At 35.5% G+C, this 26,606-nt stretch overlaps 1 protein-coding gene across 5 annotated transcripts in view; it reads left to right on the forward strand.

Moving 5' to 3' along the window:
- The window catches only part of EML4 (EMAP like 4), a 155,958-nt gene that overhangs the window by 81,905 nt on the left and 47,447 nt on the right, over positions 1-26,606 (forward strand). For 2 of the 5 annotated variants that reach the window (XM_082743280.1, XM_082743284.1), the window contains exons 3-11: positions 590-719; positions 2,730-2,903; positions 4,810-4,938; positions 5,638-5,663; positions 5,855-5,887; positions 20,829-20,952; positions 22,205-22,354; positions 23,291-23,360; positions 24,680-24,790. In XM_082743280.1, the coding sequence (XP_082599406.1) occupies positions 590-719; positions 2,730-2,903; positions 4,810-4,938; positions 5,638-5,663; positions 5,855-5,887; positions 20,829-20,952; positions 22,205-22,354; positions 23,291-23,360; positions 24,680-24,790 (947 nt within the window). The remainder of the gene's footprint in view (positions 1-589; positions 720-2,729; positions 2,904-4,809; positions 4,939-5,637; positions 5,664-5,854; positions 5,888-20,828; positions 20,953-22,204; positions 22,355-23,290; positions 23,361-24,679; positions 24,791-26,606) is intronic. The other 3 variants (XM_082743281.1, XM_082743282.1, XM_082743283.1) reach the window with 3 other exon arrangements.

Here is a 26,606-nt window from a genome sequence, read left to right on the forward strand (position 1 = left end):
TAACTGTCAGATTTAACATTTATGGTTCTAGAATTTCTTTTTCTTTTTCTTTTTTTTAAAGATTTTGTTTATTTGACACAGAGATTGCAGGTAGGCAGAGAGGCAGACAGAGAGAGAGGGGAAAGCAGGCTCCCCACTGCACAGAGAGCCCGATGCGGGGCTCGATTCCAGGACCCTGAGATCATGACCTGAGACAAAGGCAGAGGCTTAACCCACTGAGCCACCCAGGCGCCGCTGTGGTTCTAGAATTTCTAAATAATTTGATTTCAGTAGAGCTGAAATTTCTGAAAATCAGTGATGTAGAAATTTTTGATTTACTTTGCATCATGTGTTTTAAAGCTGTTGTGTGTAGAGGGCAAACCATTTCGCTAGAGAGTAAGTCTAGCTGCAGTGTGGTAATTTAGCATGGCCTTTTTATAGGTCTGTTTTGATAAGATTAAGTTTAGAGACATTAATATTGTATGCTGCATACCAGAGGGAGCACTTTGCTTACTTAGTTCTAAGACTAATGGACTTAATTTTTTAAACTTCCAATTTTTGAGGAGTATTTTAAAGTTTGATGTAAAAATTTTTTCTTAACCACTTTTAGGCCCTCCAGGCCTTCGAGAAGCTATTTCTATGTCCTGTATAACCAACGGGAGTGGTGCAAACAGAAAGCCAAGCCACACCAGCTCTGTTGCAATTGCAAGAAAGGAAACTCTTTCATCTGCTGCTAAAAGGTATCCATTTATAATAAGGGAAAGAAAAGCTAAGGTAAAATTGTCTGAAAGTGATAATTCATTCTACTTTGGAAAACAAATGAAATAGAGCTGTATGGAATTAAAGTGAGCATGTCCTTTGAGTTCTTTAACTATGAATGTAGATACCCAGCCTATACTCGGTTTACATTCATGTATTTATCAAGTTGTGTGAAGAAGCTTTGCATTCTTACTAAATGTATTTTTGTTCCTGGTTTTGTTTTGTTTTGATAAACATTTGTTGATGAGATATGAATCACTGTATTTAATTATATAAGCAAATTTTCTGTAGCAAGTAGTGCATTTGTGATACAGCAATTTTTAAAGGAGAAATGGAATCTTTGGTATATAAGTGGGAGGCTGAACACGATTATAACTTTTATTCCTTAACCATGACTATAAAATTACAGTGTAATTCAAAATATTGATATTTTTGAGGTAGAACTACATTTCTCAGCACATACTTTTAAAAACTGAATAATAAATAGGCATTTGGGGCCTAGTCTGAAGTCAAGGTATCAGAACTGAATCAGACTGAATGTCATTTTAAAAATTATATTTTTGGGGCGCCTGGTGACTCAGTAGGTTAAGCGTCTGACTTGGTTTCAACTCAGGTCATCATCTTACGGGACAAGGGATAGAGCCCCTTGTTGGGGGGTCTCCTGAGCTCAGCGGGGAATCTGCTTGAGCTTCTCTCCTTCTGCCCTCTCCCCCCCCCCCATGTATATGTGTGCACCCTCTCTCTTAATTTAAAAATTATATTTTAGTATTTTTAACTTTTACTGTGTGATAAATTGTATTTACTATGTATGTTTAAAATGTTCTTAAACATACTTCCTTGTAGATTATGCACCTTATAGTCAAATTATAAAATGTCCTTTGATTAAGAACTGTAGACAGTTGATAGTTTTCTGCCTTTTCAACCATGGAATTCAAATCTTGATTCCATCTGGTTTATAATATTGTCAAAAATGTGCAGTATAAGGACTCTTATCCAGTAATTAGGAATGGCAAATGCTTCATAAATTAAGAGTCAGAAGTGCAGAATCACAAGAATTTATATGTAAATATCTTAAATATTTAACTCCAAATATATTCACATAGATTTGTCAATTTTTTAATGAAAGGCTGAGGTTCCCACCCTCTTTCTGATTGTGTGTCTGGTTAGATTCCTTGTTGACTATCTTGCATAAAGTACAGCCATCAATTATTTTTTTGATTACTTTCAATTTTAAGACAAATAAATTTAAAACTCTGGCAGAACAAGAGTTTTTAGAACCCATTTCTTTTTCTTTTTCCTTAACTTTGTTTAATTGTCTCACCTACGTAAAATTTAATGGCATTTTTTTTTTTTAGTAATTCTATTTTATGGAGTCTCCCAGAGCATTCAACTTAGTTTTCATGGAAATTAAAAGTTCTCTTTTCTACACGTATTTTGTAAGTTTTTTTGGTACTTAATTAATTTACGTAATTAAAATAATCAGTACAACTGGCATAAACAGGTTCTGGGTTGGTGGGAGGATACCTACAATTCCTGGTAAATTTAAAACTCAACTAGCAGGAGGAGAAATACACAGAAGAAATGGGAACCAGAATAATCTACTAAACATAGGGTTTTCTATGTCTTGATATATATATACAGTATGTTTTACAGAGGTAATGGAAAGTGTCACTGATGCTCTGATTTGGGTAAGTTGAAGTCAGTTAAGAGAGCTGCTGTTGTTCCCCAAAATACACCAAGATGGCAAAATGCATTGGGCCATTTTGGTCCCAAAACAATCTTCATAGGGTATATTGCCTTAAAATTCTTATAAATTCTTTACTGAAGATTTTAATAGCTTCCAGAATTTTCAAAGAAATATTTTCATCATTAAATGAAAACGCTGTAAATTGTATTAGTTGTTTGATTTAGTATTTTGAATTCCATCGTTTGAAATATCTTTTTTTTTTTGTTTAAATATGTGTTGTTCCATGTTATACTTTATTTTACAGTGGTACAGAAAAAAAGAAAGAAAAACCACAAGGACAGAGAGAAAAAAAAGAGGAATCTCATTCTAATGATCAAAGTCCACAAATTCGAGCATCACCTTCTCCCCAGCCCTCTTCACAGCCTCTCCAAATACACAGACAAACTCAAGAAAGCAAGAATTCTGCTCCCACCAAAAGGTTTTAACTGTCCCTGAGTACAGAGCTAGGGAATGGTTGTAATGATACCTAAATTCTGTGACTTGAGAAAAGCTATTCTATCCATGGATTCCAAGAGAAAAGCCTGGTGGCTTCCCCCTCACCACCACTTCTTTGTTGCTAAAATCTCTATTTTAGCACTTTGGAAAAGAAATATTTAAGGTCAAAATTTCTCAGTTAAAACTGGAAAAAAGAAAATCTCAGTTACAAACAGTTTGGTGAATGGAAGACTGTTATTAATAACCTACTTTAATACCAGACAACATTTTTATAATAAAATTACCAAAATTTATCTAAGCTATGCATAAATTTATAACCATGGACAGAAAATTGCCATTTGTAATTATCCTCATCATATTTTGGCATCATTACAACCTTGAACTTTTAAGGGCCCTTCACAAATGGCTCTTCATTGTGACTGCATCACAGTTTCAGTTTTGGGTTTTGGGAGGATAAGTTCTTGCTTGAGTAGAGAAATAAATCCATTTCACCGGTCTTTTCTATGCTAAAGGCTTGCTTGAGGGCTTCTCTCTGTGTCTGTAATAATTAATATTTTAAAGCTATGAGAGGGGGAGAAGGGAGAAACATTCTAACATTGTGTGTGAACCTAAATTAGGGATCTAAACCTGCATGCTGGGAGTTCAGTGCTATACCTGTCTTGTAATCAGATATTTAGACCAACTGAAAATGAAATTTTCATTTCATTTATAGCATACCTGCTATAGAAATGCTGATTCAGGCTTTATGGTTAGGTATAGATATATTTTATTCATACACTTCTGCTTGGAAATCTCAGGAAAGTTTAAACCATTCCCAGAACTAACTAGGATTTTAGTAAAATGACAGCCATTCCTCAAAGATTTATAATATATTTTTATTTGCTCAATTTAATGTTCTGCCTCAAATCCCTAATAGAAATTTGGGAAAACAAACATTCTCCATTTGATTGATGCATGTTTAACTTCTAAAAAATGATTTGTCTGTGTGTCTCACGCAGATTCTTACGCTGTCTAAATGGTTTGTAATTTTTTTTGCCTGGTCTCGAGTTTTTCTTGGATATAATTTATTAATGTTATGTAACTTTGGATTGTGTGTGGTTAAAGGTGGCTTTTTTATAATCAATCTCTTTAAGATTCTGATTTGACTTGGTATCTTCTTTGTCCCAGATCTTTTTTTTCAGCTTCTTAAGGTCTCCTGGAAATGCGCTTGCCATTCTAAATTGCTCTTTGGATATACTATTGCAAGAAGTGTTGGAGACTGGATGAGTGGTAGGATAGTTAGCAATGCAGCTGAAAAATTATTTATAAGTCAGTAATTTCATTTATACATATATGGAATCATTGTTGATAATACAACACTCTTGTGTTAAGTCATGTTTATTTCTGATCATGGGTAGAAATTATCTTTAAAGGATGTCACAAGAGTTTTACCTTTAATCCCACATTTTACTTAGACAGTGTCATTTGTACCATATATAATCTAATTACACAAGAATATAAAAGATGAAAATAGCAGCTTTGTAATAACTCTAAAAAAAGTACAGGTTTTTTCACAGTCTCACAGTTTCACAAATTATGAGAAGTATTTTACTCTAGGATTTAAGCATATGTGTTTTTTTCTATCAACAAAAAGCACAGATTTATTTTTTAATCAAATAATATTTCTTCTAGTGAATCTTCTGAATAATAGTGAACATTATTAACAGATTTGCTCATTGCCTTAACTCCTTCACTCATCCAGACAGAACCTTTCAACTAATCCTTCCTTCTCTTTTCTGGATTAGCTTTAAGGAAATGTTTTGCTGCTTTTATGTCCTATTTAAGCTGTCAATTACATGTCATTGCTACCCATAGAATTTTTCTCTAAGAAATTAATATGTTTCTTCCAGCATAAAACGACCACCGACAGCTGAAAAGTCACATAATTCATGGGAAAATTCAGATGAGAGTCGTAATAAATTATTGAGAGCAGTTTCAACGTCAAAATTAATATCAAAAGTTATAAAAAATACAGACAAGTAGGTATTATACTTTCTTAGTTATATCTGAAAATTAATAATTCTGTGACTGTCATGCTTGCATGGATAATTATATGCCCGCTTTGGATCATTTTTTTAAAAATCTATATTATAATTTATCCTTTTTTTTGTTCTAAGTCTGTTTTTTCTTTTAAGTGTCCAAAAAAAAAAGAAAGTTATCTTCCTGTTAATGTTCCCCACTCAAATAATAGATCTCTATAATCCCCTAAGATTTCAGTGATTTTTTGTAAGTTCTGTCTCTGCTTTCACTGTTCAGGTGATCTTACGGAATATTCATTGTTTTCTAAAACAGTATATGTTAGAGGGCGCCTGGGTGGCTCTGTCAGTTAAGCGTCTGCCTTCGGCTCAGGTCATGATCCCAGGTCTCCAAGATCAAGCCCTGCATCGGGCTCCCTACTCAATTGGGAGTGTGTTTCTCCCTCTCCCTCTGCCCTTCCTCCCCACTCAGCGACAGAAAGCTCTGTCGCTTTCTCAATAAATAAAATCTTTTTAAAAAGATACATATATTAATAGTTGAGACCAGTGACAAACTTTTGAAAATACCCATGTCCGAATTTCACTTCGAAAGATTTATCTTGGGTGTGGCCTAGACATTGAAGCTTTTATAATTTCTTGAGGTGATTCTTATGATAAGCAAAATAAAATTATAACATAAATATCTTTGAATTTTTTCTGTAGGCATAAAGATGTCATCATCAACCAAGGTAAATTAAAAATCCTTTAAAAAAAACTTTTTCTATATCAGTTAAATTTTTGCTAATTTTTAAGCATATTGTCTTGTTTTATTCACTGTACTTTATTAGCTCATAATAATCAAAGAGAAGTTCATTTATTATAGTCATTTAAGAAAATGCCCAGTTTTTATTATAAGATGTGTCATTTTTGTCTCAACCAGCAAAAATGTCAACCCGTGAAAAAAACAACCAAGGTAAGAATAAGCTACACAGTTGGTCGCCTTCTAAGTTAATTTCTTACTGGATCTCTTATTTGGCTTTTCATTATTTATACTATCTGACTTCCTCTTAATATAAGAAATAGGATAATTTGGACCACTGAACCCAGCTATTTTCCTAAAAATCCATTTTATTTCTGTGAGCTCTGAAGATTCATGGTCAGCAGTAGAGATAAATATGTCATTACGAAGAGGTATAAAATAGTAAAGAGAATTTCCCCCTTTTTAAAAAACAATAAAAGTTGCACTGAGAAAAGCCATTTAAAAGATTGATAAAATTTAACTTAATTTCCTCTCTTGCCAACTTCATTGCAAATAATCACTCGTTTCTTGAAACTAAGACTGAATATATAATGAGTCTAGCAAACCCATTTCCTCTTAGATTTTTCTTTTATATTAATTGTAATTTCTGGCTACTTGCTGTTGTTGGCTTGTTCTGACCAAAAAAGGAGAACAGACTTTATATAATGTGTACTTAATTTAATTGCAAAGTAGGTAAGTTCTATTTCATCAGTTTTACATTCTCCTTGGATTGCTTGCAAATTTAATGGAAGCATGCTGTTCTAAATGAAAGCATGTCCTTTCTGTGCATGCTTTTTATAGCTCATTTTTATGTGTCATAGCTATCTTTATTTTCTGGGTTATTAGATACAGTGTGGTTAAAATTTTTGTTAGAGATTAGCTTGATTGCTATGGATTTTTACTTTTTTAAATTCTATTAAGAAAAATATTTATTTGTAATCTCCTTTGGATCATTTGTTTTTACATAGGAATTTTAAATGAAGTTGATTTTTGCTGTCATTCTTCTATAGTTATGTCAGACCATCTCCCTTTTTTATAGTTAAGCATATAACTTACCTAATGGTTGAAAGGGAAAAATGAAATTTTATTTATAAAGACAATTATTATATATCAAACACTTTTTAAAAATAGAGATAGCGATAAATAGTGGAAAAAGCTGTGGATAGAGAGTCTCTGTCTAGAATTTGGTCCTGACTCTTCTGCATAATAGTCTTGGGACCTAGGCAAAATGACAGTGTCTCTGAGATAGTTTTCTAATCTGAGAATAGTACATATAAAGCTTAGTTCATATGACTGCTGAAGAATGAAATAATGTATATGAAAGCACTTTAAGGTGCCTGGGTGGCTCAGTCAGTTAAGTGTTTGCCTTCAGCTCAGGTCATAATCCCCAGGTCCTGGAATTGAGCCCCACTTTGGGCTCTATGCTAAGTGGGGAGACTGCTTCTCTCTCTCTCCCTCTGCCCCTCCCCCTCCACTCATGCTCACTTTCTTTCAAATAAATAAATTAAAAAATTTTTTAAAGATTTTATTTATTTATTTGAGAGAGAGCATAGGCGTGAGGAGGGGCAGAAGGAGAGGGAGAAGCAGGCTCCCCTCTGAGCAGAGAGCCTGACTTGGACCTCAGTTGCAGAACCCAGGGATCATGATCTGCCCAAAGGCAGATGCTTAACCAACTGAGCCACCCAAGTGCCCCATAAATAAAGTCTTTTTTAAAATTATTTTAAGAAAAGCACTTGAAAATAAAGAACACTGTAAAACTGTAAAATGGTGCTATTAATATTACATATTTTGCTAAAGAGCTCAGGTTTTGTAAGATCCTTGTACAGCTGCCTGCCACTTTCTCGTGTTGTGATATGTTCTTTGGAAGGAAAGAGGAACTTAAGATTAGTAGATAATGAGTGTTTTGTGTTGGTGACAGTTTTCAAACTCATTTAGGTAAGCAGACAAAAGTATTTAAGAGGGAAGGATTTTGCTACAGAAGCATCACTAAAGCAGGGGTTTAGCCAATATCTAGGAAGAAGGACTGAATGAAAAGCTGGAAAAAGTTATAGGAAAATAAATTCTGTTAAAAGAATTTTAACTCAGAAACGTTGTCCCCCGTGTTAGAATTTAATAATATCAAGTGTTGCTTGCATGAAGCCTTATTTTTGGAATATGAGTCTATTATTTTTCCAGTTTAACCTGCTATATTCTGTCTGGATATAGACTCTGTCACTAGAGTGTACCCTCATAGAAAACTCTTTTGTGTTTCAGCTTGTGAGGTAGTTGAGACTTGGTAGATGGGTTCTAGATGGTTTAAGAGATGAGATAGGTAGAGTATGGGAGATCAGGAACAATGAGATCTATCTATGAAGAATAGCTTGAGCAACTTGGTAAAATGGGGAACATTTGAGGTGGAGGAGGTGTGTGGAAAAGAGTAAGAATTTCGATTTTTCAGCTTCTATAAGACTTAATTCACTTGTAGAGAAGTGTAGTACACAACGTAGTATCAGTGTTTAAACATGTATTTTGGAGTCCAGAGACCAGTTCCACCATTTACTTAGCTGTGTAACCTCGAGCAGGTTATTTTACCATAAGTCTTCATTTTCTTATTATTGAGACAATCATAAATCCTCACAGAGTTAATATAAAAATTAAAGATAAAATATAGTACCTGGGGGCCACCTGGGTGGCTAAGTGGATTAAAGCCTCTGCCTTTAGCTCAGGTCATGATCCCAGGGTCCTGGGATCAAACCCCACATCGGGCTGTGCACTCAGCGGGGAGCCTGCTTCCTCCTCTCTCTCTGCCTGCTTCCTCCTCTCTCTCTGCCTGCTTCCTCTTCTCTCTCTGCCTGCTTCTCTGCCTACTTGGGATCTTTCTCTTTCTCTGTAAAATAAATAAATAAAATCTTTAAAAAAAAATGTAGTACCTGGGACATAGTACCCAAATAAAATTTAATTATTGATATATGTGAATCTGACAGTAAAATTTTGCACTCAGACTTGTGGAGTAAGATGAAAAGATAACTGTTAAATAGATTATCTTTATTTAATATAAGTTGTAGATATATTTTTAAAGTTTGTATTCGTTTTGCATGGCATATTTTACACCACATTTTCTTATACTCTAGTTATTAATCCAAAATATCATTTTTGGACAATCTTTTAAAAATATGATTTATTAATTTCTTTAGCTCTTTTTTGACAATGACCATATGACTTGCTCCAAGCCATCTGCTTTGATTTGGGAAGAAGACTATTTACATTTGGTACATTTAGGTGAGTGGTAGCAGAAAAAGCTTGGCCTGAAGGGTCTGTATCCTTCAGCCACAGCAGAGTACAAGAAGAGCTATAAAACTGCATATTTTGATCAGTATTTAGGTAGAAGGAGAGAACTGTAGTTGAAAGCAAGAGGAGGTGGAGTGAAATGTGTTGTACACAGGACAGGCTGAGGCTAGGTACGGAAGAAAGGACAGCTTATATCACCAAAAAGAGACTCTTACTGAGTTCAGTCTTTACCTACACTCAGATACTGAAACAGAAATCTCATTTCATCACTTTTCTCCCTAGTTCTTTTGGATTCTTCTCCGACTGCAAGAGAAAGACTTAGCACATCAGGTTAAACTGTGAATAAGTTTTCTTATAGGATTATTCATTATTAGATGTAGTGGTTAGGTTCTAATATAGTACTATTCATTTTAGAAGTTACTGATCAAGTTTTTGGAGCTAACTTTGGGGACTATAAGCACCTTTTATAAAATTATCTGTTGTAAAAAATAGGTAACTATCTGACAGATTTTATAATAAAATTAGTATACAGTTTATAAACTCATCCTTAGGGTAATGAAGTAGATTACATTTTTTTTTAATATGGAAAATAAGTGTCATCTGTCCTCCTTTCTAGAGGAGAACCTGAATGTCTTCAAATTATTGCATGTTACTGGGTTTTTTCCCAAACTTAAATAATCTTAAATCCTTTTCTCTTGTGGCATCTTGTAGCATTCTTTAGAATTAGTACATAGTTAATTAGTCTGGTCATGTTGAGAGCCTGAATGACTCAGACCGCCACTGCTTAATTGAGGAAAAATCATCAGTCCTCAAATAGCACTCTTACTTCCTTTCGCAGTGTTGCCTCATGGCTCTAATCTTAGATGCATTCATGCTTAACTACTAGATCAATGCAAGAACTATAGGTGTGTTTAGATGAGAGAGCAGTAATTATAATATTTTAAAGAATTGAGAAGTGTCTCATGATAGATAGCTGCCTAAAAATAACTGTAGGTGAAAAATACTTTAAAAGTCATTAAAAGTCATTTTGAAATACATGCTATGTAAAACATGGAAGTAATTTGGTGTAGCCAAAACAGTTGTTAAAATAATCTGAAAATACTAAACTTGTTTACAAAATTGGAGAAAGGGGAAAAAAACCTGACTAATCTTGTTATTTTGACAGCCGTTATTTTTCTGATGTTTATTATTCTTTATCAGATACACATTTTGAACATCCACTCTTCATAACAAATATTTATTGAGTGCTTATTTTGTCAGGCCCTGCTCTTAAGCACTTGGGGATATAGCAGTGACAGTCTGCACTCTGTGGAACTTATATTCTACATAATAAGAAAAAAATAATATTTAATGTGTCAGGAGGTAATATATATTGAGAAAGAATGAGAAGAGTAGAGAATTGCTATTTTACATAGAGTGGTTAGGGAAGACATTTCTGATAAAGTGACATTGAACCACCTACAGGACATGAGTGAAATATATGGATATCTGGAGAAAAGAACTTCATGAACAGAGAAAACTGAAAGTACACAAGCCGTGAGGTGAGAGCTTTCTTGCTGTGTTAAGGGACAGCAAAGAGGTCATTGATTATAGTGTATATACAATTTTCTATTTGTTAATCATTTCATTTATTAAATACAGATTCATTCTAAGTAACAGAAGCTTCATTAGGCACCTCACTTAGGAAGGGGAAGTAAAGTGTTATGGCAGAAAGAGTCCAAGAATAAGAAGTTGAGACATAGTTAGGGGTGAAATGACCTGTACCACACAAAGTTTAAAGAACCAGAATCCTCAATAACTGAAATTATGAGCATGAGTTAGGAATTTGCCAAAGGAAGTTATAGGGAGAAAAAGTATTGTTCATGTGGGAATAAAGTTTTCCCTATGATTCTGAGACCTTGGACCTCAGTTTCCTCACATACATAAGGCTTAGACTAGATGTCACGAAGAGTCTCTCTTAATAAATTTTTAAAACCCTTTCCTGCAGCAAATAGAAAATGGAAGACAGCTCTCCATACCTTAACTAACTTGCTTTTAATTTACGTCTTTTGTTCATGCCATGTGTTGTTTTCTGTCCTGTTGGCTTCAGGAATGTTTCGTCCAAACCTGATCGCACCTCTGTAAACTGAGCATCATCATATCTGAAAGAACAGCTAGAGTTTGTCTATAAGAATATAAAGGGTAGCAGTGATCTACTGACACTGTCTCTGTTGTGTTACCTACTGGGAGGGAGTATATACCTGCTAAGAAGGTATGCAGTTTGAAACAAACTAAAAAAGCCAAAAGCCTTTAACTGAGCTATAGATAGAATTTATCCCTGTTGTTACTAAGATGGTATTCAAAACTTTGCAGTTCCCAAATTTAGGAAGAAGTATGCTAGCTTTAAGTCTGTTCTAGTGTGAACGGGCAGAAAAGGCAGGAAACTGGGCATTATACTTCCAAAAAATATACTCACTTCAGAAATTTAGATACTGAATCATTTTAAATGTGCAACATAAACATTACTTGTATCCCTACGAGTCTGGGCTTTGTCCATGAATTCTCTGTATTTTAAAATGAAACTAATAGGGTTTCTCTTTGGGAAATTTCCTTTTTTTTTTTTTTTTTTTTTTTTTTTTTTGTAAGTCCTATGAAGCCGAGATTTCTTATTTCTTGATGTTGTTGTTAGCAGTCTTCTAGATTAAAATATGGTTAAAGGCTGTCCCATTATTATTTTTTTTTTTTTAATGTAAACAATAGCAACTTTTAAGAATATGTGTTCCTGGGGCACCTGAGTGGCTCAGTGGGTTAAGCCTCTGCTTTCAGCTCAGATCATGATCTCAGGGTCCTGGGATCGAGCCTCACATGGGGCTATCTGCTGAGCAGAGAGCCTGCTTTCCCTTCTCTCTCACCTGCCTCTCTGCCTACTTGTGATCTCTGTCAAGTAAATAAAGAAAATCTTAAAAAAAAAAAAAGAATATGAGTTCCTGGCATCCTCTTTTTCTTATCTTCAGTTAAAAAAAAAGTCCAGCCTGTCCCCTTTGGACATGGAGAATATGACATTTCATAACAGAACATCCTTATCTTGTGCATATTTATTTTATTCTGGTTAAAGACTTCATCTGTACTGTATTTTCACAAGCCACAGGCATAAGCTTTTTAAAAAAATCTAAACTGGAAAAATGCAATTAACCAGAAAAATCTCCATTCCTCAAGCTTGCCAGTTAAATGAGTTAGCATAGTAAAAAATCCACTCTGTCCAGAAATGGCAAGTAGACTTTGTATGTGTTTCTTACTCTGTCATTTGTTACTGTTTTCCTGAAGCACTTAGAAAAGAATTCTGAAACTTGTGATTAGGCTTAGCAGAAAAGAGGTGGTATCAGTGATATATACTAAGGCTGCAGAAAGAACCATAGCAAATCACTTGCCATGTTCCTAAACTGTGCAATTGGTTTTCCAAGGAACAGTTTTACCAAAAATATTGTTGATTATTTACTTTAATAAAGCTTTTAATTTTTAAAAGACTGAAATATTTTAATATTTCTAAAAATATGTACAAATAATATAGCAAGCACATGTGTACTAAAGACCCAGATTTATTTAATCTTTACATTTTGCTTTAACTCAGGTTGTTTTTAAATAAAACATAGGGTACCTGGGTAGTGCAGTTGGTTAAGTGTCCGACTTGTAGTTTTGACTCTTAGTTTGGGCTCAAGTCATGTTCTCAGGGTCTTGAGATTGAACCCTGCATCGGGCTCCACAGCTCCACACCACATCTGCTTGTGATTCTTTCTCCCTCTGCCCCTCCCCCTTGTGCTTGTTGTCTCTCTCAGATAAATCTTTAATTAATTAATTAATTAATTAAACATTAAAAGTAAAGGTGAAGCCTCTCTTTAATTAGAATTTCATATATAGGGTTTTATTGCTCCCTTGTGACCTGCTGGTTCTCTTTCCATTACAGTTAATTGAAAAAGAGGGGTGCCTCGTGGCTCAGTTGGTTAAGCATCCATCTTGATTTCAGCTTAGGTCATAACATCAAGCCCTGTGTCTGGCACTTCGTTCAGCGTAGAGTCTGCTTGTCCCTTTTCCTCTGCTCCTCCCCTCCCCTCACGTGCGCTCTCTTTCTCTCTGAAATAAATAAAATCTTTTAAAAAAGAAAAAGAGCTAGAAGTAGGGCATCTGGGTGGCTCAGTTGATTGAACTTTGGACTCTTGGTTTCGGCTTACCCCTTGATCTCATGGGTCTAGCCCCCTCCCACCCCCCCGCTTTAGGTCCCCACCTTGGCCTCCATGCTCAGGCATCTGCTTGAAGAGTTGCTCCCTTTGCTCCTCCCACCACTTGTGCTCGTGCTCTCCCTCTCTAAAATAAATAACTCTTGGGGCACCTGGGTGGCTCAGTGGGTTGGGGCCCCTGCTTTCGGCTCGGGTCATGATCCCAGGGTCCTGGGATTGAGCCCCGAATCATGCTCTCTGCTCAGCAGGAAGCCTGCTTCCTCCTCTCTCTCTCTCTCTCTCTTTGTGATCTATCAAATAAATAAATAAATCTTAAAATAAATAACTTTTTTTAAAAAAGAGCTGGAGTTTGCTCTAGCTGAAGTTTCTCTTTTGAATTTATTTTTAAAAAATTAAATCCAACTTGATATATTCAGGTAAAATTTTTAAAAAACTCTAACTTAGTGCTTAAAATAACTTTTCCTGGGGATATAAGTGAGTTGAGTGATTTGAGGCAGTTTTTAAAATACAACCATAACAGCCATATTTTACTTAATTCAGAAAGGTTTTCAGCAATATCGCAACAAGTCTTTTAGAAGTTATATGTGTCTCATTGTTGGACTAGACTTTGTTCCCATCTTTTCCCAAAGAAAACCTTTTATAGGATGAGTAAAAATAATCCAGAATGCTTAAGCAAATGCCCATATCTGATTATCTTGAAGTGATTTGATGGCAGAGTTGTAAACAAAATAACAAAGAGAAATTTGATTAAAGGAGATTTAGATTCAGGAAAGTAACTTCAGGTGGGCTTATTATAACAAAGAGAAATTTGATTAAAGGAGATTTAGATGCAGGAAAGTAACTTCAGGTGGGCTTATTACTGTCATTTAAGAGTTGATTAGCAGTTACCTAAGACTTGCTTATAACTCTGTGTAAGCTCCTAAGGGACTAGGTTTACTTCTTTTATACCTTGGTGTTGTGTACCCTCACCTCCACCCCCCAGCCCTGCCCCTATGTAATTAAGAATTCAGTAAAACTTACCAGCCAGTAGAAGTCTTCCTACAGAACCAAGAAAATTAAGGTAGCATTTTACTACTCGGTCATATTTTTCAGACCTGGGTTCCTTGTCCTAGCAAGTAAAACTATGTACTATTTGGCAAGCACCCCAACTAAGAATTTTTTAATCTGCAAGATAGGGTTAGATTATATCCTTCTAAATTTACACCCCCTTTTTTATTTGGGGATCTACATTTTATCTATTTTTATAGCTAGACCTTTGGAAAGGGGTGAAATTTAGACTTTATTGTACAAATCAAGTTACTTATTCGAAGTCCAAAGATTCTTACAGATTACACTGTTTCATTGGATTTTGAAATATTAAATTATTATTATGATATAACTTGATCATTAGGACTTGAAATCTTTTGAGAATTTACTTTTATGAAAAGATTTTAGCCTACCTAAAATGCTCTTTGTCACTTTGTACTACAAAATTAAAGTCAGTATTTCTAACCTTCTGTTTAATCTCCTGTTCTTGGGCTCCATGGTTTTGGGGAATGGAACTGGTAAAAGCTCAAACTAAATTAAAATTCTCCAATTTCCTGTTTGATGGAACTAGATAGCATCACACTCCACTACATTATTGTTACATATAAAATTTAAATTCCAATTTTCAGCGAGTTGCGAGGGCTCTTTAGTTGTAAAGATTGTAAAATATAAATAAAAGTGGATATCTAAAGTGGAAACTTTTGGGGAGAAAGATGTGTTAAACTTTAAGGATTCTAGATGTTCAGAAGGTTTTCTATAGGCAGTACCCATTATACAAATTAGTATAGTCATAATCCAAAACCCTAAAGCTCTGCTGTTGCCTTTGAAAGCCTTTAGGTTGTTTGTTTACTCTCCAAAAGGGAGAAAGCTGTGGGGAAAAAAGCACCTGAGGAACTGATCTTACTTAAAGCAGAGTATGCCGGGTACTAACTTCTTTCTCCACTTTACCTTTCTTTGGGGTACGTTTCTTTGGGATACCTGTCTAAGTTGGTAGAGCATGTAGCTCTTGATCTTGGGGTCTGAGTTCAAGGCCCATGTTGGGGATAGAGTTTACTTAAATAAGTAACTTTAGTAACTAGTTATTTATATCTATTGGAATAATTTCAGCAATAGTGCTTTTCTCAGAACACCTTAGACAACTGTCCCAAAAAATTTGGATTAAGGAGTATGAAGGTCATTTTGCAGTTTGGAGCACTTTGCAGGATAGGGCAGCCTAGGGGAGATGCTAAAGTGGAAGATTGAATTAACAAGAGTAGACCAAAGGAGAAGTACCAGCAGTGAGAAGGACAAAGGAAGGAAAGTATTAACATCAAGTGTTTCAAATTTCTGCCTAGGGGCTCAGCCTAGGGTAGCTCAGCCTGTTAAGCATCTGACTCTTGTGGTTCAGGTCCTGGTCATGAGCTGGGTGGGTGGTGGGATCAAGCCATGCTTTGGGCTCAGAGCTCCGCGTGGAGTCTGCTTGAGCTTTTCTCTCCCTCGCCCTCTGCTCTTCTTGTTTGCGCAAGCTCGCCTCTCCCTCTCTCTCAAAAAAAAAATGGGGGGAACTGGGTGGCTCAGTGGGTTAAAGCCTCTGTTTTCAGCTCATGTCATGATCTCAGGGTCCTGGTATTGAGCCCCACATCGAGCTCTCTGCTCAGCAGAGAGCCTGCTCCCCTACCGCCTCTGCCTGCCTCTCTGCCTAATTGCGATCTCTGTCAAACAAATAAATAAATCTTTAAAAAAAAAAATAGTAAAAGAAAATTAAATATTTCTGCCTAGCATTCACTCTTCCCAAAGATAATAGAACAGAAATATCTTCTTTGCCTTTTGTACTTTCTGATTTTCTACACTTGGGGTACAAAGCACAAGCTTCTATTTGGATTATAAGTAAGCTGTATTGTCTAGTAATTGGACTTTTGAGGACCTTAGTAGTGTCTGAATAGTACTATCCAATAGAAATATAATATATAACACATATGTCATTTAAAATGTTCTAGTAGCCACATTTTAAAAAGTAAAAAGAAACAAGTAAGAGTAAGCTTAATATATTTAGCCCATTATATCCAGAATATCATTTCAGTGTGTGATCAGTACAAAAAAGTCGTTGACATATTTTCCCTTTTTTTCATACTAAGACTTAAAAATCTGAATTGTACAATTATAGCATATCTCAATTCAGACTAGCCACATTCTAAGTGTTCAGAACCAGTGGCTATTGTTTTGAATGCTGCAGATCTAAAACACAGTTTTAGAATAAAAATGTTTCACAAGTTCTAAATCATAAACAATTTTAGAACACAGTCTATAAACTCAGTTGACCTCTCTGAGCCTTGGTTTCCCCTTCTCTAAAAGTAGAGGGTTGGACTAGGTAAAGTCTCAAATTTCTAAGAGTTCCAATATTATATGTGTCTAGAGAAACAAACTAATGGTATTTCGGTATTGATTGTAGTATTTTTATCAATAGCATCTCACAGAATTTCTTCTTTTATAGTTAAGCTGTCATTGATTAGATTTATTTAGGGGTACTGAGTGCCTCAGTTGATTAAGTGTCCAACTCTTAATTTTGGCCCAGGTCATGATCTTAGGGCTGTGACCATGCTGGGCATGGAGCCTGCTTGAGATTCTCCTTCTCTCTCCACCCCTCCTCCCTTCCTCCCTCTTTAAAAAAAATTTTTTTTTTATTGGCATAAACTTGAAAGTGGTAAAGCTGGAGTTCAAACCAAGGTCTGACTTGATCACAAATCTTGTATTCTGTCCACTATACTGTATAGCCTCCCACTCAGTCCAAGGAATTTTCACAGTGCCAAGTAAGAAATAAAACGTTGAGATTAATTACATTTCACTAAAAAGCAGCTTCATTGCTGAATAATGAAAAGCTCTATACTGTGTTTACTAATTATCATGATAGTTTAGTAATTTCTTTTCCTCTGCTTGTTGTTCTGGAGCACCAGAAAAATATAACTGATCTCATAATCTTCCTTGGTCCCATGGACCATCCCTTCTTTACTTTCGTGGTACTGTAGTTTTACAGTGAGAAAGGCTAGAAGGTAGCATTGGGGTAAAACAGATAAATGGACTGTAAAATCCTTTCTAAGGTCAAGAAGTCTGACAGTCTCAAGAGCAAGTTTGCAGTGAGAATATATACTCAACAGTGGTTGAGGAGAAAAGAGACTCTTCTTTGACTGTATTTTGTCTGATTCCCAAGGTAAAGACTATATTCTTTATTAAAAACAAAACAAAACACAACAGTTCACAGACTGTGGTATGCAGGCCAAAGGTTATGTTTTCACATGGTATTTCCCCCTTTTTTTCCCCACACGGATTAGATATTTAAGAATCGGGAGATATAACAATAAACTATAGATTTCCCATTTCTCTTTTTTAAAAATGGGAATATCTAGCAACACCAGACCCACATGTTTCATGGACTTAAAGTAGCTACTGCCTCCCTGACGGGCATGGGGTGTGCCAGTGGTCCCAGTCCCAATCAGTCATCCTGTATTCTTTTACTGCTCTCATTTGCATTTTCTGTGTGGGCCAGTAGGTAAGTCAATTTGTGACCCCTGTTTTAAAGTGTACATGATAGGAGCATCTGGATGGCTCAGTCAGTGAAGCACCTGCCTTAGGCTCTGGTCATGTAGGGTCCCCTGCTGAACGGGAAGCCTGCTTCTCCCTCTCCCTTCCCCTTTCTCCTACCCCTCACCATGTGCTCTCTTTCTCTCTCTGCTCTCTCTCACTCCCAAGTAAATTCTTTTTTAAAAAAGTGCACATGATAGAGAATTCTGTCTTGCCTATACATACTCTTCTGTGGACAGTCAGTTTAAAGATTATGAAGAGATATTATAGTGTGTTAAATCACATATTGTAAGCAGTTTCCTAGACAAGGTCCAGAATGGTACAAATCATTCTCAAAGGGAAGGGAATAAATACTTGTTGAGGACCTCATATTACCCCTTACAGTGTGACGTCTTATTCAGTGAGTCATAATTGCAGGTGGTAAGTAGCTATTGTCATTTTGTGTATTAGGAAACCTAGGCTGGAGTCACATAGCTAATCATTAGTAAAGCTGGAATTTACATCTTGATCAGTCTTTTCCCAAAAGCTCATGTTCTTTCCACTATAATGGATTGCTTCCCTCAATCTCAGGAATTATTCATGGTTCCTAGCTTATGTATTTGGCCCTCAACATATGTACTGCCAGCTTCCAGGGAGAGAAAACATTTTCATCCTGACATGCTTTGCCATTTTTATATTAGAAAAGTTGACAAGCACTAGATAGTTTCTTTAGAAAGCACTAGATAGTTGCTTTTACTTAGTTGCTTGTGCTGCTAAGGGTAAAGAATAATTGACAGAGGAAGCAATATGGTATTCTGAGCTGTCTCTGTTAGCAAAGGAGAACTTTTGTTTTCTTTGATAATGCTGTTCCTAAATCCGTTCCTTTGGCTGGACATCTAATCTCAACTAAGTGGTAGAAACATCTGCTAATAGTTTTATTTTTTTATCCAGAAAACATTTATGACACACGCCTTTGATCAAAGATCCTGCGGGAAATTCCAATGGACAGGATATCTGCCTCTAAGAATTTATATATACATTTTTAAAGATTTTATTTTCAAGTAATCTCTACACCAGTGTGGGGCTCAAATTTACAACCCCAAGATCGAGAGTCACATGTTCTACTATTAAGCCAACCAGGGACCCCAAGAATTTATATTCTTTAAAAAAACAAAACAAAACAAAACTCCGAGGGAAACTTTATAACAAACTGATGATGATAAGAAAGTAAACTATACAAAAAAAAGGACAAGAAGATGCCGATAAAGATGATTGCAGAAAAGAAATAGTTGCAGCTGGTAATCATTTAGTTCTCATCAAGTCCAGCAATGGTAAAAATCATCAGGAAGCAGAGCCCACTCTGAGGTTCAGAAGTAATAAAAACCTGTATCATGTGGTGTGAAAACTGTGGCATGGGAAGTCTTAGCCTGTTCTTAGATCTACCCGTGAGGCCAAACACAAGTGAGTAATAATAATAAAAATAACTTGAACTTCTCACCCATAATAAGCACAAATACTTGCATACATTCATCAAGTAATTTATCTTTCCTTCTTCCATGGTTCTCATTATAAAAACTATTGAATTATTATATATTCTTATTCTTGGTAGCTTAGGTCATTATTAGAGGCCCTAGAGTTGTATCAGCCTATGGTTGATCTCCACATTTTCAGTCTCTTTCTGCTGTTTTTTCATATCCTGCCAAACAAGTTCGTAATTGCTGGACACCTGCTGTCCTTTAGTACTCGGGTCCCTTACTTTCTCCTTCCTGTTTAGGTTTTCTTGTGGCCGTTTTACCATCACTGTCACCATCTACTAAACTTAGCTATATGTTGGTCATTGGGACGCTGGGATGGAGAATGGGTGTTGTTTTTTGGTTTTTGTTTTCAAGAGATAGTCTCATCTGTTCAGGGAAGTTTTGTTTTGTTTTATAAAAGGTACACAATAAATATTGATTTTAGACTTTAGCATCTTTAATTTTAGATTGTTGCAGATCTTATAAACAACTATTGCTTTATGTAAATAAGAGCTATTTTGGAACCTCTACTGCTAATTTAAAAAAAAATAATTCCTAGCACTGTCTTAAAAACTGTTAGTGTATTGTAATTTAATTATATTGTTTAGACCCAGGGCACCTGAGTGGTTCAGTCACTTAAGCATCTCCTTTGGCTCAGGTCGTGATCCTAGAGTCCTGGGATCAAGCCCTGCATTGGGCTCTTTGCTTGGCGGGAAGGTCTCCCCCTACCCCTGCTGGTGTTTCCTTTCTCACTGTGTCTCTGTCGAATAAATAAATAAAATATTTTTAAAAATAGTTTAGACCCAACCCTGATTGTTGGCACAGTCGTGAAGTGAGGGAAGTTGGTCTTCTTTTCCGTCTAGCTGTACTCACTATATGTGGCAGAGCTCTTGTTCTCTCTCCACATCCTGACTTATGATGCTGTATGACTCCTCTCCTCATGGTGTAGTCTCAGGCTGTGTTTTTTGTATGTCTCATTAAACATCAGTAGGTTGGTGCGTGTGGGCGGCGTAATCGGTTAAACATCTGCCTTCAGCTCAGTTCACGATCCCAACGTTCCAGGATCAAGTCCTGCATTGGGCTCTCTGCTCAGCGGGGAACATGCTTCTCTCTCTGCCCCTACCTGCACTCGTGCTTGCTTGTATGCTTGTTCACTCTCTCTCTCTCTCAAAAAATAAAATCTTTTTTAAAAAAATCAGTAGATTGATGAATTATTGTGGTAGACATGATTGTTGTCTGCCCTGATAATCTGTTTCTTATTTTCAACTGTTAGGAAAACTTTCATTAAAATTTTTTTTTCCCATTTTCTACCTCAGCTTTCCTGGCCTTCTTGTTTAGTTTAGTTTAGTTTAATTGTGAAATAGTTATTCTCATTTAAGGAAATGACCAGTAGTTTTTCCTACAATGTTTAGACAAGGTCTTTATATAAAAATAATTATGTATAATAAGAATAGAACTAGGAACTAGCTATTTTTTGTCTTGTTCTTACTATATCACCATAGTAATCCACTTTTCTATGATTATTCAGAAAATTGACTTAACTTTTGTCTTGTGTTTCAACAGAAGGAGAATATGTTAAAATGTTTATGCGAGGTCGGCCAATTACAATGTTCATTCCTTCTGATGTTGAAAACTATGATGACATCAGAACAGAACTGCCTCCTGAGAAGCTGAAACTGGAGTGGGTGTATCCTTCTCTGCTGTGACAGCAACTTTGTTTGCTTTGTCTTTAGTTTAAGAAAAATTCATTTACCTAACCTCTATCACAATTATCTTTATACAAAAAAAATAATAAATGTAATATCACAACCACTTGAGAAAGTAAAGAAATGTTACTTCTCATCTTTCACATATTATATATATTTTGCTCTTAGCAATTTAAAACCACCCAAATTCATATCTTTGGATAGGACAAGCAATACTGTATGAACATCGTGGCAGCTACTTGTAGTGTGGTAGAGAAGGCATTGGACTGGAATGGGAAGACTAGTGTTTGAGTCTCAGCTCTGCCACCCCCAATGAACCTTACTTCCCATATAAAAAGAGGTTAATAACTCCTACTTTACTGAGCTGTTGTAAGAATTAAATAAGGAAACATCAGTTAAGCATTTTATAACTTGCGAAATAATGTAAATTATTTTATTACAAGCTCAAATTAATATGATTGATGCTAATTCCAGAATTAACTTCTCAGCCAGACTTTGTAAAAAAATGTCTATCTAAAAGAGCTCCCTTAATTTCACTTAGAAATTTTTCTCTTAGAACCTTTGAGAAACTTCATGAAGCAGAATGGAGCTAGTAGTTTGAACTCTGTTTTCTGCCTCCATGCTCCTCTACACTCTTTCCCCTATCTTTTCATTCATTCCCTCATTTCTGTAGAAATTACCTTGGGAAAACTCACCAATCCTGTAATTCTGTACAACTTTTTAATAAACACTCTGCCTGCTGAACTGTGCCTGGCTGTCTTACTCCTTATTTAGGTCAAACACAAATGTCATTTTCTCAGTGCTTCTTTTGATGCCTCTCCTCACTTTCTCTCCATTTAAATTAGGTGTTCCTTCTATACTTTCTCCTGGGATACTGTTACTTTTCTTTCCACAATTTCTAATGATATTTTTGGTTTTTGTTTTAGTCATCTTTGAGAGAGCATAATCTTCAGGGACACAGGCTTCTGTTTTGTTCAGAACTGTATGTTCAGTCTGTGCCTGACACATGTTAGGAACTCAATATGTATTTGTCTGGGGAATGAGGAAACTAGGATTTATGCACGTTAAAAACTCGGGATTGCACCTTGGATAGTGGCAGAATTTGAGTTTCCTAGCTCTGATGCATTCCTGTTTTCTTTATACTTTTCTCATGCCCCTTGGTATCCATGAAAAGCTTGTTAGTTTACACCTTAAAAATTGTGTTTATTAAAAACCTTGACTTTTGTGTTTAAGATACGGTTATCGAGGAAAGGACTGTCGTGCTAATGTTTACCTTCTTCCTACCGGAGAAATAGTGTATTTCATAGCATCAGTAGTAGTACTGTTTAATTATGAGGAGAGAACTCAGCGACACTACCTGGGTCACACAGACTGTGTGAAATGGTTGGTATCATTGAACACTTATCTTTTTTTTCTTTGTCATTTTTGCATTTCTTCTTAATTTTGGTTTTTTCAGAAATGGTTTCTTGTGGAGAGCTCAGATGTTAAGGATATTAAAGGCATTCTGTACGATATATTTGAAAAGTGGCATTTTAATATGGGGAAGTTGTAGTGGAACTTTTAAAGCACTTTTGTTTCTTATTTAAATTGATACTCTTCTGGAAAGTAATGAGCAATACATACTAAGAACAAAAAATTTACATTCTTAATGAGCTTATCCCTTGGTTTCAAAATGTATAAAGAGTCTAGATATAGACAGGAAGACATCTTTTTAAAAATTTTATTGGTCTCATGTTTATCATGAAAAATGGGGGCATATATGCTGCACTATTTTCAGTTTGTTCTTAAGAGTTTCTTGCTTCATATTTGACTTCTAAGAGTTCAGCATTAAGAACTCTTAATTTTAAAAGTTTGGAGGTATTATGTTTACTGTGTTCCTTTGTAGAAAAGTAGAAATGATGGAAGAACTGTTCAGTCAATAATAATGCGTAAGGATACAGCGAACGGGGAAAATGCTGTCGTTGTAATAGGTTACATTTGTACCGTGCAGTACTGCATCTTCAGTAGGATAAAACCATCTGACCTCATGCACGTGTGCAAGATTAGAAAGGAACTTGAACAGATGAAGACAGTTTAAGTTATCCTGCCACAGATGTAAATTTACTGCTCCGTTAATTTGTCTGTTTTAGTTGACCAAAGGAAGAAAAAGTATGGTCAAAACTTAGGTGGTTGATTTGCTAAAGAAAATCAGATAAGTCACGGTGAGAATTTTTTAATGATTGAAAACTGAAAAATGTTTGACAGATGTTGTTACTAAGGCATATTTCAGCCTTTTCACATTTCCCATATTTAAAATTGTTGTTAATAATGCTGTTTTAGCCTTGCTGTACATCCTGACAAAATTAGGATCGCAACTGGACAGATAGCTGGAGTGGATAAAGATGGAAGGGTGAGTTCTGTTCTGCATGCTGTACCAGTGATGTTGCCATTAGAATGGAATTGACTATAATTTTAACCATGGCTTGCTTATTTCATTCTTTTAAATGCTGCTAAGGGATCTCTAGCATAAGAGGGAAAAAATAGTAGAATGTAAGAACATCCCAAAAAACAAAAGAGAATCATACTACTTAAATATTTCTCTAAAAGGAAATACTCTCCCTAAGGGGACTATTTACTTGTAAAATTGGGAGAACTCAGAAGCTTCTTACTTTTTTTTTTTTTAACTTAGTGTAATTTATCAGTGTTTGCCAAAAGATAGTAAAATTTCACTACATTGATGGATTTGATTTTATGTGTGACTGGAACTGATAACACTTTAAAAATTTCAGTTCCTACTCAATATTATTAAGTTGGTTTATGTAATAAATCCCTTACTTGTAAGGATCAACAGAGAGTATTATCGATGACTGATTAACATGTGTCTGACTGTACCCATGACATTCTCTGGCTTGAGTTTATTTAAAGAAAAGGAGTTAGAATGGTTATATTGGATGAGTCTGAGGCCCCTTCCGGTTTCAAATTCTATTTAAGAACTGTTTGTTTAGCAATTTATTGGACACTGGTTAGGAAAAAAAGGTATTATTTTCCCGGAATTAAGGTAATGTTAAAAGCAAAGTATCCAGAGCAAATTTGCCTGGGTTAGAATTCTAACTCTGCCTTTTAATAACTGTATAACTTTGGGGGCGCCTGGGTGGCTCAGTGGGTTAAAGCCTCTGCCTTTGGATCAGGTCATGATCCCAGGGTCCTGAGATCGAGCCCCACATCAGGCTCTCTGCTCAGCAGGGAGCCTGCTTCCCTTCCTCTCTCTTGCCTGCCTCTCTGCCTACTTGTGATCTCTGTCAAATAAATAAATAAAATCTTTAAAAAAAAAAATCCTGTATAATTTTGGGCAAGTTATTCAAATCTCTTTATCTCCATTTCCTAATCTGTTAAATGGTGATTATTATAGTACATATTTCATGGGACTGTGAGGATTAAATGAATTAATACATGTACTTAGAATAGTTTACAGCATAGTAAATACTAAATCATTTTCTGCTATTATTATTATCATTTGTTATTTTCTTATGTTCATAGTATGAGAAGAAAATACCTCCTCAAGATTCTTTGGGGTCATGTCTAATGTAGTAGCTGGTTTATATTAGATGTTTTTCCATCCCTACTGCTTTTTAGAGATGGCAGACAGTTTTGTTTGGTAGCAGTATTTATTTGCACCCACTGAATACCAAATAGTCTTGCTGTCTTATGTTTTTCCCCTTGTCTTTGCAGCCTCTGCAACCCCATGTCAGAGTGTGGGATTCAGTTAGTTTATCCACACTGCAAATTATTGGACTTGGGACCTTTGAGCGGGGAGTAGGATGCCTGGATTTTTCAAAAGCAGTAAGTAACAATTTTTAAAGAAGTAAGCAAGCAGTGCAAAAAGCAGAAAAGAAAATAAGCTCAGTATGTGTGTGTGTTCACAGAAAGTGCTAGCTCTGAATTGTTAGCTGTTGCTTGGCAGTGGCCAGCATTTTAACCTAGGTACTAAAGTATTTGGTTTAAATGGGATACAGGTTGTTATACTTAATTATACTTTTGTTCTGTCTGAAATAGGATTCCTATAGTAACAGGAAATGGTTAGAGGAATATATATATAGCATGGTATAATTGAAATAAGCAGTAGGATGTGCTTTTGCTTCAGCTTGAATCATGGAAATATATTTTATTTAGAAAATTCAGACATGAAAGTTGGCCAATTCCACACAAATACTGGCTTTTCTTGAGGTCATGTTGGAGCAAATGAAATAATCAGAGCTTTGTGGGGCCATGATCCTGAAGTCTGAGGATCAAGTCCCACATTGGGCTCCCTGCTCAGTCGGGAATCTGTTTCTCGCTCTTTCCCCCTTCTCATGCTCTCTCTCATTCTCTTTCAAATAAATAAATAAAATCTTTTTTAAAAATCAGACCTTTGTACTCAATAAAATCGTGAATTATCTTGGCTTTGAATTGATGACAACTTGAGTTTAAAATTCAGTATCTAGCAGTCCTATCTAAACCTTGAGGCTTTATCCTGAGGGGAAAATGATAGAGGGATATTATCCATTGAAACATTCTATTTATTCTTGAATTATATACAATTGTTATAGAGTATACAGGAGATCTACACTTTAGGATCCATGATTTTAAGTTTCAAATACACATCTCCAGATTTTATTGGCCCTCACTCATACTTTAGGATATATGTATGTATTCATACCTCTTCAGTTCCTAGCTCTTAGCAGGTTTATTATGGATTATGGGAGTTTTGTGGGACATGGAAGCAGAAAGGACATTTTTAGAACGGAAAGATAAATTTGGGTGGACATAGGAACTTCACTAGCTTTGAAGGTACTGAAGGTCCAGAGGTCCTGTGAGACAAGAATTGTAAGACGGGTGATAAATGGACTGAAGGACTTATATTCCCCTTTTCACCCCTAAATTTCTGTAGCAGGAACTGTTGTCATCTTGTTGATATCATTATTATAGTGTTAAGACTATCTTGGATTGTCTCATACTCTTAACTTTTCCTAGTTTAGGTAATTGTTCTAATACAGGCTAAAAGAAAGATAAAAAGAAGAGAGCAAGCTCTGTCCTTCATCATTATCTCTTACGTTTCTCCACGGTATTTCTTTCTCCCATATATGTCATTAGGCATATATTGCAAATGCTACTGGAAAACAAATACTTTTTAATATCTACATTTTTTTTTTCTTAAACTGGGAGACTTAAATTATGTGAATGAAAATGGTTTCAGAAAGATAGAAAAGCGAGGCGCCTGAAATGGCTCAGTCAGTTAAGTGTTTGACTCTTGATTCAGCTCAGGTCATAATCTCAGGCATTGGGCTCTACATCTAAGTGGTGAATCTGCTTGAGATTGTCTCATCTATCTCACTTGGCCCCTCCCTACCCATGTTCTTTCTCTCAAATAAATAAATAAATAAATCTTTAAAAAAAGAACTTTTTAAAGGATAATAAAATAATTATTTATCCCATTTATTCATGTTAATGTAAGTCAGCTATATCATGGAAAACTAAATTGCTATCTCTGAATAACAGAAGTAACTAGATAGCAAGTAGAAACTAACCTGGGGAAAAAATTAAAAGTAGAAAATATTTTTTAAGGAGTCTTCATTATATTTCTAAAAAGAATACAGTCAGGAAAGAGTATAATCATTTT

This window comes from Mustela nivalis (genome assembly GCF_964662115.1).
Source record: "Mustela nivalis genome assembly, chromosome: 8".
Lineage (NCBI taxonomy): Eukaryota > Metazoa > Chordata > Mammalia > Carnivora > Mustelidae > Mustela > Mustela nivalis.